The following is a 15,821-nucleotide window of genomic DNA, read 5'->3' on the forward strand; positions in this document are numbered from 1 at the left end:
GGGCAAAATAGAACCAAAACTCAAAGGATCAGAAGAAATTAATAGAAACATTTGCTCCAGAGAAAAAAAAAACACTTCTTCAGCCATATAGTTTAATTTGGTTCCCTATACTTTCAAGCATAATTTTATGCAGTTATATAAATCTTACTCATAGCTAAACATTATCATTTTCTTAAATCCTTGGATACACTGTAAATGAAAGGTTTGTTTATAATAAAGTTGTTTTTCATTCATGCAAACTAAATATAATACTAGATACTGCTGACAATTATAACTTCCATTGGAATCTAAAGCAAAAAGTTGAATATTTTTGAACATGGTTTTCCCACATGTCAATGGAAAAGAACATTTGCTGTACATCTTGACAATTTCAAATTTTGGGATAATTAAAACAACCATGATTATGAGAGGACAATTCCAGATGGTTATATTTCTTTAGTGAGATACTGTCAAGCCTTTATTGAGAAATACAAAATAAATATCCATTGCAATTTCTGTTTGTTCCTCATCAGCAATATTGCCTGACTTGCCAGCATGTGGAGTTTTGCAAAGCTAGGAAAGAGTTAACTTTATCCAGATGTAATGTTTCATTATGCACTGATGTTAAATATTCTCTGGAGTATAATTTACTCATCCTTTTCATTAGCTGCTAAGGACCCACAGTGCACATTTATTATGAATATAGATTCTGATTCATGTTGAAGGCACACAGAGGCCATGTAATAGGATTCGTTCTGCACATGCATGTTTATAATCTGAGGAGATCAATACACACTATCTTTATTTAAAAATACTTTGTTGAGGATTGGACAGTTGAGGAACTTGTGTAAAAGGAAGTAATTCATAATTTACAATATTAACTATCTTAAGGAATAAACGGCCCCAAAGAAAAACTGCTTTAACCAGAAACTTGCTGATAAGGATGTTAAAGAAGAATCAGATATTTTATTAAGTTTTTTTATGTTGTTAAAATGAGCAGATCAGATGGAGCATTTTATAATTCTGAAAAGGATGCCCAAAATTTTATAAAGTGTAAAATAGAATACAAGTATTAAAACATAAGTATGAAAACATTGTAGAAAATTTGATAGCTGTTAGAAACGATTACAGTGAATAAACATGGCTTTATCTCAGGCAATAAAAAAATTATTATGGGGATAAGGAACCATTCTAACCCCACTTTTATGGATATAAAATACATTTTGTACATAATGAACCCCGGTTTTGGTGAGAATGAGGAACATACGGAAGCTAGTTCTGGCAATAATATAGTTTTGAAACTGATAAATCCTGGGGACCTAATGGATTGTGTCCTGAGAATTGCCTGAAGAAATAGTGAATGCATTTGTCTTGATGTTCCAAAATGTCTTGCATTTCAGTCTGAATCCAAAAAAATTGAAGCAGGTAACACAAGAAAAAAATTGAAAGACGAAACTGGAAACAATTGGCTAGTGGCAAGGAAAATGAGAGTTTTGCAACATATGTCTTATACATAACAGTGGTTGGTACCACTAAGAATTATAACATATGACTACTTACTTTATATGTTGATGCAACATTATGCAGAGGATGTTGTGCAATTATTGTATTCTCTGTGCACCTTTTGATAAAAGTTAATGGGTCATAGCAGCCATTTGAAATGGACTTTTAAGGGCCCATTTATTTCAGAAACATTTTAGGATAGAAAATAAATCCTGGCCTAAACAATAGCCAGTGGCTATGAATAATAAGACAGTTTGACCCTGCAAATTGAACATTAACGCTAAATAAATCAGGTTTGCCATGATATACATCTCAAAATATAAATCTGGATACTTGGTTCAATCTGAATGTGGTGAAATTTGACAAAGAACCCCAGAGGCAGGAATCATCAAACATGCAACAAACATCAAACAGATCTCATTTGGGGGTCACGACGTCTACAAAGTGTGCAGGAGTCCGTTAACGTTGATTAAAATGCCTAGAGACAGAGCTGGCCTTAAGAGCTGTGGGACCCAATTGGAGACATTTTTGTGGGGCCTCGGGTTCACAGCCTAGGTCTGTAGAATCTTAGAGATATAAATAAAGTTTATTATAGACTTTATATCTCTATGATAGAATAGAAAGCAATCAAAATGTGCACTTAAAAAAGTGCATGTGAGATAATGGACCAAATGACCAATTTTAATATAAAATTGCATACATGTAGGCCTACAAGTAAACAAACAAAATGTGTAGATTATCTTTGAAAAGTAAATAGTTACAAAACCACTTGTTTTCTGAGATAAGTTTGTTGAAATACTTATCTAATGCACCTTTCTCCTTTTCTGTTTCGGCTTTATTTGCCTCGGCTAGAGCCCTCTTCTTACAACCACTTAAATTCTTCTTTTGCTCCTTGGTCTTTTACTCATATCTACAGGAACCACAGAATCCCAACAAAAAAGCCAGCAAAGTATTAAAGGTATGTGCGTAGCTTGTTCACAACGTGGAATCACATCTTAAAAATGGCGCTGCAATTGACATTAATTCAGCGTCATTAGTGCACATAATGTTCAAAACTTGAGCATCAGTGGTACTAAATCTAAATTTCAACTAAGTTTTTAAAAGTTTGTTATTTTGAAGGTTATTTTGGACTTTTACTGTAAAAATAATTCAAAATACAAACAGTATAAACTTACACTAGTGACTTTTTAAGAATTCAGAAGAATATTTTAATTGTTGTTCTCTATAAAACCTGCAATGCGATATTATTGTATGTTGCAATGTGTTGTGTGTATTTGACAAGACTAGAGTAGATATTACCCTAGCATGAGGCCCCCTTTGGTGTGGGGCCCAATTGGTCTAATTGGCTTAAAGCCGGCCCTGCCTGGAGAGTAAGAATATACCCATCCCAATTTTCTAAGCATTGGCATTTCTAATTTCTGGATATACATATATCCAAGGATATACAGAATTGTTTCTTGCATAGACCAGCTAAAGTTTACAGAAAGAAATTGAACAAATTCACTACTATTGGCGGAATTGAATTCATTCCAGAAACAAATGCAATAAATGTTTGCTTGTTTTTTTGTGATATCTAACAATCTCAGATAACCTGAAGAGAATGTTTGTAATATTGATTGTGAGCAAATGGCCCAAACTGATGTCATCTTACAGAAAAGAGTAAACTAATCTATGGGTAAATTTATTAAATCCTTTAATCAAACAGGGTAAATTTCTTCTGTTTCATTCAAAAATCCAAAAAAATATGGACTGTATAGTACACATTCAATTTAAACCCATCCTACACAGGTAAAATAAAAATTATACTTCTAAAACGACATCTCTGTTCTGTTTCCAATTTCCATGACAATTCCTCTCACATCCAAATGTTTGAATTATTACTACACATTGTATTTACATTGGAATAATGATTCACAAGTGTACACATTAAAAAAATGATCAGGTCAACTGTGGTTTTGCAAGAAATGTTCAGTACATTCAAAGGGTAGATTTTAAAGAAGCTTGGAAAGATGGAAAATACCACCATCAATGATATCAAGAGAAGATAAAGTAAGAAGAATTGAGATAAGTGTTTTAGGAGCTTTAGGACATATTAGATAGAAAGAAACTATAAAGCACAAAGAAAAATAAAATCAAAAGTGTTAGGGGGACCCTAAATGAATGCATATAGCCATGCGATAAACAGAGGTGATGGTGAACAAAAGATTGTGGACAGTGGTATAATGTAGGCTGAAAAGGAAATATTGCAGTTGAGTCTGAAGGTAATGAGCTGGAAGCAGTCAGTCTCTTGGAGAGAAATGTTTAATAACTAATTTCAATAGTACAAGTAAAATGTTCTGCCTAAGGCAATAATCAGGAAAAGGGAGAGGACCAGTGGCATAAGGTTCGTGATAGTAGATATGTTTCTCCCAGTACTTAACAGCACAACATTTTGTTTGTTGAAAACAAAAGTTTTAGCAACTTTGGTTTTCACTTTAGATTGTAACAGAACATATCTTTATAAATATTTTCATATTTTAATAAGTGGAAAATAGCAGAACAAATGTTATATTTTATCTCCACCACTCCCCCTCCCCTCCGTTTGACATTTTACTAGTAAATTATTTCCTTTACTTTCATTTAAGGTGTCAGAGGAAAGTTGAAAGGAGATGCACAAGGCAAGTTTTTTTTTTTACACTATTTCGGGAATGTGCAGTCAGGAGAGCTAGTAGGAGCAGATATTTCAGAGGTAATGTTTCAGCGGCATTCAGAAAGGCACGTAAATAGGGAAGGAAGTAAGGGGAAGTAAATGGGATGAGGGGGATGGACATTATGATCAATGCAGAAATAGTAGGGTGAAGAGCCTGTTCCTGTGACTTTTTTTGTGTACAGAATTAGAAGTCAATTGAAAGAAAAAGTAAACTGGAAAATTAAATTACTATGATATGGATTGATAATCCACCAATGGATTGGGGAATGGTGGGATAGAGAATTTTATCCTTGATTGGCTCAGCTGTGATCCAATACCACATTTAGGCATCCCATTACAAAGCGATTTTACCCTGGAATATTAGATTAAGTCAAGTTTATTGACATCTGATTGTACAATTACAAGCCAATCAAACAAAAGTCCAGTCCTCGGTGCAAAAAATCCAGACATACAACAAGACATAACACAGATACAGGCAAACAGTACATATGTAGGACAAGTACCAGGTACTCCCCAACTTACGACTGTAAAGCAGACTGAATGATCGATCGTATCTCAGAATGGACATATGTCAGAATTGTGTACATTTTTTTAAAAATATATAAGAAAAAAAATAAAATTTATGCAGTTTATGTTGTATTTGACAAACTATAACAGAGATTAACAGAGATACAGGGCATGTAAGAGCCAAAATGTGCATACTTTCCTTGTTAGTTGGTGTCCCAGGGGCTATAGGCTGGGCATAGTCCAGTGCGCATGCGCGAGTCTTCGGTTGGCGCATGCACAGTGGGTTCATGTATTAGAGTTCAGTTGGTGCATGAGTGAGAGTTAAGCACCCTAATGATATTGAATTCGCGCCATTAGCTCTTGTAAATTTAAATGGGACCAGCATCTCTGGGAGGCATCCCTTAACAGACACTTGAAGGAATTCATAATGGTGGAGGTCAGTACCACAGGGTGGTATTAAATGTGGTGCTGGGATCTCAAATCTCCACTCCTAAAATGATGCCTGATTGATTGGTTTTAATCACTAATTGTGAATACCACCTTAAACATAATTTAGCTGCGCTGAATGCTAATAAAGATTGTGAATGAACCACAGTTGAAGTTAGTGTGCATGTTAATGAACATTCAAGATGCCTAATTATAAATACTGCTGCTTAAACTGTCATCTGTGTGAAATCTTGCAATAAAATGTGCCAATTGTGATATTCATTATATAAATAGCTTTATGGACCATATTGACCTTTGACGATCCAGATACTTTCTTTGATTCATTTTTCATTTATGTCACCTTTTGCTCTTTTAATCATTTGTTTTAACTCTTAAGTTGATCTTTTACTTTTACTTTTGTTGTTTATTTTCTGTTCTCTTTCCTGTTTTTAATCTTTCTAACTTACTTTGAATTTTCTGGCTAATTAGATATAGGGCATCCCATGGACATGGGAAAACAAGAACAGATTCAAGTTGATTAAATGCAGTTCCATTGAAGGAAAATGTATTCCATGTTATTCAGAGCATAAATGTCAAACCTGGTTCAATGCATCAGGAAATGGTGTCAATGGAGATTGTACTGAACTAAGTCCAGTGACAATGACAGGAGTGGGTAAAAAAGCTCCCTTGCTTCAGTGACTTATGGTACAAGGGTTGCTGCCAAGGTCACCACTGGACTGAATTTAAGCCAACAAAATTGCAGAGCCCATGTTATAAATATAGGTAATTATGGCAAATTTGTAACCTGCTCCTGTGTTTAGTATTTAAGTGACTCTTTACTCCCCCATTGATTCTCTCAAATTCTTTAAACAAGTAGACCCTCTTCACAACATATGATTCCCTGAAGATACGTGGCAAAAGCAATTGCCATCCAGTGTTGGCAAAAATATCCATGGTTCATAAGGGATTGAAAGGCATCACACTTGCTTTCATACAGGATCAAGGTGGTTTAAATATACAGGCGAAGTGAAAGGGTCCATAATATTACTGAATACAAACCAATAGGCCTCTACATATCAGAGATCCCTGAATTACTTTTCAATCGAGATTATAAATAATTATAAATGCTGTGCTACTTTCTGAGCAGATGAGGTAAAACATTACATTGTTAATGTTCCTGATATATTCTGCCCTGACATACAAATCTGAAACAGTCTATTTGCCATCCACCAGTATAACGTAGAGATTTACTCAAGTTCAGCAGAATGCCTAATCTTTCACATGACTGCCTATATATAGAAAAAAAAAATCCTAGATATGGTAGCATAGAGTTTATGGTATTATTGACTCAGAAAATTAGGAATTTTAAATTAATTTTACAAAATCTGGAAATTAAAACACAGGTCTCAGTAACATTGATCATTAGACTGCAAAAAACCATACAGTTCACTGAGAACATTTTCAAATATGGAACATTATCATTATCTTATTGGCCTTTCACCTGATACCTATTCTACACCAATGTGAATGATTCTTCTCCACTGGCCTCTAGGCTGTAGAATTGTACTATAGTTTCTTCACTTAGTTGCATTACATTCCTTAATTTCAAAAAGAGTTCACTGCAACGTTTGTAGTACAAGAGTCATAATGTTGACTCATATTTCAAGAATTTAAAGTAAAATGATCCATCTGTGAGCTTGAACTCAGCAAACTAAGTAACCTTAAAAATTAAAACCAGTAGCCATTTATTTAAAACATCAGTACTGTGGTGAATCTCTGGAATTTTCAAACCCAAAGAGTTGAGGAGGCTAGATCATAGGAAGTTTTTCCAAAGAGGAAATGATATATTATTGAAATAATGGAGAAATAACACAGAAGATAAGTTGAGGCCAGACAGATCAGCCAAAATTATATTGAATGGTGGAGCAGGCTTGAGGAGCCAGATGGTCTCCTCTCACTCCTACTTTATCATGTTCTCGTGCAAGCCCAGCATACTTCTAACATGGACATTACATCTTTGTCACTAAGGATTTTAATTTATATCTATTCATAAAAATCATGAAGATTTATCACAATGACAAGTCACTTGCCATTTAGTCTGCGTTGATCAAAATTGAGACATGTAGAGACATACGGCATGGAAACCAACAAGTCCATTCTGCCATCAACTGCTCATTTGCACTAATCCTACATTAGTCCTGCTGTTTTTATTCTCCCCCCCCACCCCCTTCCTCTCCTCATCTTTCCTCATCGCCACCTTTCATCTCCACCAGTCCCAGGAGAGCAAAGCTCTGAATGATTCAGCTGATGGTCCTAATCCGGCAGCTCCATACAAGCTTTAAACAGCTGGTTAAAGGAACCGATGGTGTTTGTAAGTGAAATCCTGCAACTACAGAGGTCTGTACCCCAGACAGAGGCACCTGCTCTCAACAGTGGCAAGAGGAGTTTCAGACTCTGAGGGAGCAGACCACCGCAAGGGTACCAGAAACAGAGGGATCAACCACACACCACCCCCCCCCCCCCATGCCATTGAGAAGGAGAAGCAGAAGAGATGACCCTACAGGACGGACCATGGCAGTAGACCAGCAAGGGGCTCAGAAGCTGCAGGTGACTTGCAGTTGGGGGAGCCTTATGGGCTGTGGGCTGCTGGAGTCTGGCTCATGGGAACTAGGATATCAGACCCGGGACTTGAGACAATGCAAAGGGCACCCAAAGGACCTCTGGTGCTGTAGTCTTCCTGATTGTGTTGGAGGTTTGGATCTGGAGCTCAGGTTACCGATTAATCGAACCGGTGTCTTTATGGCTGCAGAGGTTTTGGTGCTGGAGTCTTCCTGATAGTGTTGGAGGTTTGGATCTGGAGCTCAGGTTGCTGATTAATCGAACTGGTGTCTGTAGCTGCAGAGGCTCTGGGAGCATTAGAGGTGAATTCATGGACACTCAGTGACTCTGAAGGGACTTACTTTTGCTTTGCTTTCTCTCGTACTGTAAGGGTCACTGGCCAACACTGAGGGTGACTCTGTCTGCCTTAAGGCAGGCAGAAGGCAATTTTATGTCATATTCTCTTCTTTCTCTTTGGCTTGGCTTCGCGGACGAAGATTTATGGAGGGGTAATGTCCACGTCAGCTGCAGGCTCGTTTGTGGGACAGGCAGACACGGTTGCAGCGGTTGCAAGGGAAAATTGGTTGGTTGGGGTTGGGTGTTGGGTTTTTCCTCCTTTGCCTTTTGACAGTGAAGTGTCATATTACATGTTCTGTACTATTACATGACAACAAATCTTGAATCTTTCATGTCTATCACTCACCTACACACTAGAGACAATTTACAGTGGATGATGAAACTTCCAGTACACATCTTTGGGAATATGGAAAGAAACTCAAGTATCTAAAGAAAACCCATGCTGACACTGGGACCACATGGACAGCCCCCAGTGTAAGAATTTAACCAAAATCTCTTGTGCTGTGAGGTAGCAGCTCCATTGACTGCATGCATTTATTTTTATATTCATTTTTAAAGATTTGGGCAACATCAACAAGGCCAGCTATCCCCATATGTCTTCTATATAATGTGGTTATGTCTCCGATAACTGGCCTAATGTACAGTATCTCTTGGCATGCAATTGCTGGACAATGCTCTTCAACTTTCGAACAGTGAGTTTTGGACCCCAATCATTCTTTGGGTGAAAAAGAATGTCCTCCTTTAATCCTCTCTCCACCTCCTGCTTTTTTATTGTTCCACTGCTATTTATTCTACCAACGCTTCTCACAATATCATACATCTCAATTCAATTTCTCCTCAGCCTCCTGTCTTCCAAAAATAAAAATCATATCCTATCTGATCTTCTCTCAGTAATTTTCAAGTCATGTCAATCCTCATCTCTCTCCTCTGCACTATCTTGGCAAAATATCTAGAACAGAATGTGCTAATTAAGTTGTGCCTCAAGTCATAATCTACACCTCTGCCCATATTTTCTATGCCTTGGCCAATAAATTATAGCACAGTAACAGGCCATTTTGGCTGACAATTCCATACTGCCTAATTAACCTAGACCCCCGTTTTGTACTCGTGGGCCAAAATGGCCTGTTACCATGCTGTGGGTCTAAATTAAAAATTAAAAGGTCTAGATAATCAATTCTCTGTTTTCTTTGGCTTGGCTTCGCGGACGAAGATTTATGGAGGGGGTAAAAAGTCCACGTCAGCTGCAGGCTCGTTTGTGGCTGACCAGTCCGATGCGGGACAGGCAGACACGATTGCAGCGGTTGCAAGGGAAAATTGGTTGGTTGGGGTTGGGTGTTGGGTTTTTCCTCCTTTGCCTTTTGTCAGTGAGGTGGGCTCTGCGGTCTTCTTCAAAGGAGGCTGCTGCCCGCCAAACTGTGAGGCGCCAAGATGCACGGTTTGAGGCGTTATCAGCCCACTGGCGGTGGTCAATGTGGCAGGCACCAAGAGATTTCTTTAGGCAGTCCTTGTACCTTTTCTTTGGTGCACCTCTGTCACGGTGGCCAGTGGAGAGCTCGCCATATAATACGATCTTGGGAAGGCGATGGTCCTCCATTCTGGAGACGTGACCCATCCAGCGCAGCTGGATCTTCAGCAGCGTGGACTCGATGCTGTCGACCTCTGCCATCTCGAGTACCTCGACGTTAGGGGTGTGAGCGCTCCAATGGATGTTGAGGATGGAGCGGAGACAACGCTGGTGGAAGCGTTCTAGGAGCCGTAGGTGGTGCCGGTAGAGGACCCATGATTCGGAGCCGAACAGGAGTGTGGGTATGACAACGGCTCTGTATACGCTTATCTTTGTGAGGTTTTTCAGTTGGTTGTTTTTCCAGACTCTTTTGTGTAGTCTTCCAAAGGCGCTATTTGCCTTGGCGAGTCTGTTGTCTATCTCATTGTCGATCCTTGCATCTGATGAAATGGTGCAGCCGAGATAGGTAAACTGGTTGACCGTTTTGAGTTTTGTGTGCCCGATGGAGATGTGGGGGGGCTGGTAGTCATGGTGGGGAGCTGGCTGATGGAGGACCTCAATTCTCTGTACACTTCAGTTTATTGTATATTCTCTTCCTATGGTTGCACTTTCCCAAATGCTTCTGATTGTCTCCCATTTTTATCATCAGAACATTCGCATTACTTACTTCTGAATTGTCCAGATGGGGAATGGTGACATTGGATTGTCTAAGCAAACTGATTCTTACTTTCCACAGTTTGATTTGTCTCCCAATCTCAAAAGAACAGTGAAAAGGCATCTCTAAACTGCAAGTTACTTTGCACATATAAAACAGAAATATCATGAATATACTGATAGTTAGGAAGAATATACTTAGAAAGTTTTCCTTAGAAATATTAACTGCCAATTCTATGATAAGCAGCAAAGGGTATTGACAAGGAGAAAAGAAAGAAGGAAGTTGAAATCGATAAACAACAGATGGTTTTTTAGAACTCTGAAATGAACAATTTTTATCCCCTTCGTATCCAATCAAGAACAAGCCTTATATCCTCCTGGAAGGTGGGATGCTGATAAATTAAAGGCAAACTCTTCTTATAAGTGATGCGCTTATGCATGAGATAATAAGTTACAGGGAAGTAAGTGAGTGAATGGAAAGTGATGGGACTATTCTTGGAGCGAACAAAGACGCAGTGAACTGCATATCTTCCTTCTGTTTATGAATTTTGACATGTAGGTCAGTTGAGTGGATTAAATCACAGCAATAGAATGGTGTAGGAAATGGAGTTATTTAAACAGAACAGTGAATAAGTTAGACCAGAAATGAGGATGAGATGTGACACATTGCTTAATCAGAGTGGGATTATACAGGTTAGTCATCCATTTTTAATTAATTAGAATAATGATGTACAGAGAGCATCTAGGAAACCTCAAAAGTTGTTTAAGCCAAATGGATAAAATGTACACGGCTATCTGGGAGCTCCTCAAACTGAAATTTTCACTTGCTTTGTCACAGTACTTTGACCCGTTCATGAAGTCAAAAATGCTGAGACATCTTATTGTTCAATACTTGACAACAATTTGGTGCAATATAATCACCACTTATGACAGATCATATGTCTGTTTCACATGATTATAAGTTGACAATCATAATGTTCATTATCTCTTCTGCTTAACCCTCTAGGACATTGTTGTAGTTATCCCATGTAGTCGAGCATAATGGTCTTTGTTCCACTGACCCAGAGTGAAGATGTCTGTGCATGTGTTTGTTTAGCGTGTACTTAATGTTGTACTCCAAGAAGCACACAATACTTCATAAATCAATCCAACGTCATGAAAACCACGGTGATTGGAGCTGATGGATTTATTGCAGCCTTTGTCCACCTTCACAGCCATTGAGTTCAGAGTAACTTCATCAGCCTATTGAGGACTTGGTTGGATTATTCTTTGTCAGGGACCTCACCCTCAAGCTTACCACCATGGGTGACCCTACCAGGAGCATAGGTCCAGACAGCATTACTCACGGGATCACAGGACCTCACAAGCTTCCCAACCATGACAAGGTGACAATCCACAGAGAAGACACTCTAGGTAATAGGTGATCATTGGAATAAGTTAAGTCATACATGAGTTGACAAGGAAATCAAATTTTTATCAGAGAATTTTAGAAGATTCTTGAAGCAGTTTTTATCCTCCTAAAATGTGTTGCCAATGTAGAGTTCAGATTGCTGTTTTGGAAATTTGGTGTCAACCAATTGGATGGATTGCAACCATTGGATCTGGGTCAGCATTAGTGGTCTTTTGATGCTGAGTATTTTGGCAGGTGATGTTGGTTCACATCATGCCAAGGGATTTTCAGGAGACAGTATTGCTAGTATTTCTCCAGTGCTTAGAGGTCTCTCCAAAGTATGCAACAGGGTAGAGATCATTGTACATAACAAAAACAGGCCCTCCAGTCAACCATTTCTATATTGACCCTTTTGTCTATCTTCACTAATTGCTTTTGCCTTCCAGGACCTTATCCTTCCATGCTTTAAGTGTCTGTCTAAACTTAAACATACTATGCAACAGACAACAAACTTTCTGCCAGTTATGAGGTATTTATATACTTTTCCGCAATTTGCACAAAGATGGTGATGGTGAATTTCATGAACACCTGGCCTCACTGAGAGGTTGCTCTCAAAATATGATCACTGTTCCCTGGATCTCATTGTGGACCTTTATTCTCAGAGATAGTTGTTGTGTGGGAAGCACAGATTGTTCAAGAAATTTTGTCTCATGGATGTTCAGAGTAAGGCCTATTCTCTCATACATCTTCAATGAACAATAAACTGGAGTGAAACTCAGAAGTCTGCAGACTCCAAGTGTGTGGATGCAGACATTATCTGTGTACTGAAAGAGAACATTACTCTGAAGATGCAGAGGGTCACAGTTGTTAGAACACACGAACATAAGAAATAGGAACAGAAATAGGCCAGCCAGCCTGTTAAGCTTGCTCTGCTATTGAATCAGATCATGGCTAATCCGATGATAGGATCGTCTCCACTTATCTGTCTTTTCCCTGTATCCCATAATTTCCCTACTTTGTAAAAATCTATCCAACCTTTGTTTTTATATTTTATTTAAGAACTTTAAAATCACATCTACAATTATTAAATGAATAAATTGAAAAAAAATACATATGTGGCTTATATATAAATGTACCCTAATCCCCATCCCCCACCACCCTTACATAAGAAAAAAAAGAAAGTAAGAAGAATGCTAAAACAAGGAGGGGAAAAAAAAACACATCTCATTACACATAATACTGGAGCAAAGGATACCAGTGTGGCGAGTTTTCAGAGGCCTTCAAATTTTCAAACCAACACATTGTAAGTATGGTCCCCATAGTTTCAAAAAGAAATGATATTTATTACATAAATTATGTTATTTTCTCAAGTGGAATATGAGAATGCAATTCAGCATGCCATCTCTCCATTCCTAAATCTGCATTTGATTTCCAAGTAATGGCAATGCACTTTCTAGAAACTGCTAAAGCTGATGGTAAAAAATCAATTTGATACATCGTTAATTTTAATCTAAAATTAATCACTTTAATACCACCCAACAAAAATGACATCAGATCTCGTGAGAGTTTTACTTTTAATATTTTCTCCAATTTTTTTACCTCAAGCCAAAAAAAGGTTTTACTCTAGGACACTACCAAATAGAATGAAAAAAATGAACCAATTTCCTGATCACATCTAAAACATAAACCTGATGCTACTAAATTCAAGGTTTTTTTTTAAATTTTGGGCAGTTAAATATAATTGATGTAAAAAAATATATTGAACTAATCTATATCTTGTATTAAAAATCAATCCAACCTTGTCTTAAGTATATTCACTGAGGTAGCCTCCACTACTTCAATGGGCAGCAAATTCCACAGATTGACCATCATCTGGGAAAAGAAGGTCCTCCTCATCTCTGTCATTTATCTACTACCTTCAATTGAGGTTATGTCCCTTCCTTCTGGTCTCCTCCACTAATGGAAAGTGCAGTACAGTTGGGTTAGTGGTTAGTGCTGCCTGTGAGGAGCTTGTATGTTCTCCCTGTGTCTGCGTGGGTTTTCTCCAGTTTCTTCCCACTCTTCACAAAAACTGGGGTGTAGGTTAATGGGGCATAAAGTGGAAAGCACAAACTCATAGGGATATCTTATTTATGCCTTTCATAATTTTATATATTTCTATAAGATCCCCTCTTCTTCTTCTTTATTCCAGTGAATACAGTCCCAGATGACACAATCTCTCCTCAAAGGCTAACCTTCTCAACTCTGGAATCAACCTGGTGAACCTCCTCTGCATGACCTCCACAGCCAGTGTCAGGAGCCCAGAACTGTAGGCAGTCCTCCACATGTGCCTCCCACCAGGACCTCGTACAGTTGCAGCATAACCTCCCTGCTCCTAAATTCAATCTCTCCAGCAGTTGTTATCGCAAGTCAAAGCCTTACTTGAGCCCACTAGCATTCGGATGGAAATCGGAGGAGACTAACAGAATCTGCGAGAACAGCCAAGTATGAGGGAGCTTCTCCACTCGGCAAGACCAAGCCCGAGGCGTTGTCTTCCCCAGCTCCCGCCGCCAATGATTTGCTCACGCGGTGTGACGTCAGCGTCGGTGACGTCAACGAGCAAGGCAGGGGGCGGCGCGCATGCGCTCTTCTCCGCTCGTTCACGTTTCCCGGTGTCGGAAGCACCACTTTGTTGCTGAAAATGGCGATCCCCGCGAGTCCGGACTTGCGACCGCAGTTGGGGGAGAGGACGGCCGCTTCGGAGACTGCAGAGCGGGATTCCATTCACCTCGACCAGGGGAACATCGAGGAGATCAACAGTCACGACAAGTCTGGCGTCCCCCTCAACTCGCCCTGGACCTTTTGGCTCGATAGGTGGGTGGATGAGCGGACCGCGGGTGACGGAGGAGGGCCTGGGCTGTGAGCAGTGGCTGCGAAGGAGCCCAAGACGAACACCGGCTCTCCGCTCAACCTTTGGTTGAGGGAGGGAGGGGTGGGAAGTGGTCGATAGAGAAGAGGACGTCAAATAGGGTGTCTCAAATTGAAGGGTATAGGGCAGGTATTGCGGGCTGAGAGGAAGAGGGAAGCAAAGGACTGGGCCAAGGGGTAGATTTGTTATCGAGGGTACGCAGTTAGTGATTAACTAATCTGCCAAAACAAATAGTGTTTTCATTCCACACATGGATATGTTATTTCATGTGACCTCAAATGTCAAAAGCAATGTAGCAAAGCCTTACGGTTGTTTTTTTTTTAATTTATATACCTTTGTTATTGATGTCAGTTCAAAACAATTAAAAAATTGTCCAATCAGGAAAGACTGAGTCCTACACCTCTTAGTTTTGTTTTAACTGGGATTTTGTTGAAGCTTAATGAGACAAATGTTGAGAGGTTGCTTTTGTTTGGGGAGGATCTAAGGTGGGGAGAATTGTACCAGAATTAGTTGTCAGTTTTAAGTCTGACAACTTGTTGCCCTATACATAAGCACAAATGCACTTAAGTTCTTACTTACTGTAGCCAGATAGGTAATAGACAATAATAATGGTGTAAATTACCACTATATTCTGAGACAGATCAAACTTTTTAGAAAGTGGAAGTATTTCTGTGCCTTCTTTGTGGTTGTGTCAATGTGCTGACTCCAGAAGAGGTCCTCTCGTATATGGACTCCCAGGAATTGGAAGGTACTAACTGTCTCCACTGCTGATCTGCCAATGAAGATATGTGTTTTGTTTCTTGGCCTCCCTCTCCTCAAGTTCCTTGGTCTTGCTGACATTGCTTTAGTATTGGCAACACCCAACTGGATTCTTGACCTGCTTCCTATATTCTGATATTATTACCTATTATCATAAGTGAATGTACAGATGCTTTGAAACCAAACTTGGCTATTCAGTTATGAATAGCCGATACAGCAGGGGACTGACCACACAGCCTTGAGGTGCCATTTGTTAATGGTCAGTGTGGAGGGTATGCTGTTGCGAATTTGCAATGACTGGGGTCTGCTAATGAGGAAGCCGAGTATCTAATTGCAAAGGGAAAAAAATAGAGTCTCCTACCCCTGAGTTCGATTATTACTTTTGCTGGTATGATAGTGCTAATTGCCAAACTGTAGCCAGAATCAGAATTTATTGTCATAAACATGTGTCACAAAGTTTATTGTTTGCAGCAGCATTATTGTACACTACAGGTGCAAAGTTGCTGTAAATTACATTTACAAAGATATGCTATTTTTTTTTAAAAAT

The 15,821-nt window shown here is 39.0% G+C and overlaps 1 protein-coding gene across 2 annotated transcripts in view; it reads left to right on the forward strand.

The window, feature by feature from the left end:
* Nucleotides 1-14,061: 14,061 nt before the first annotated feature.
* eif4e3 (eukaryotic translation initiation factor 4E family member 3) overlaps nt 14,062-15,821 on the forward strand; it is a 61,074-nt gene continuing 59,314 nt past the window's right edge. The window contains exon 1 of one of the 2 annotated variants that reach the window (XM_069937037.1): nt 14,062-14,460. In XM_069937037.1, the coding sequence (XP_069793138.1) occupies nt 14,288-14,460 (173 nt within the window). In that variant the 5' untranslated portion in view covers nt 14,062-14,287. Of the gene's footprint in view, nt 14,461-15,041; nt 15,264-15,821 lie in introns of those variants that run through there. The other variant, XM_069937033.1, reaches the window with a different exon arrangement.

The sequence above is a fragment of the Narcine bancroftii genome, chromosome 5 (genome assembly GCF_036971445.1).
Source record: "Narcine bancroftii isolate sNarBan1 chromosome 5, sNarBan1.hap1, whole genome shotgun sequence".
Lineage (NCBI taxonomy): Eukaryota > Metazoa > Chordata > Chondrichthyes > Torpediniformes > Narcinidae > Narcine > Narcine bancroftii.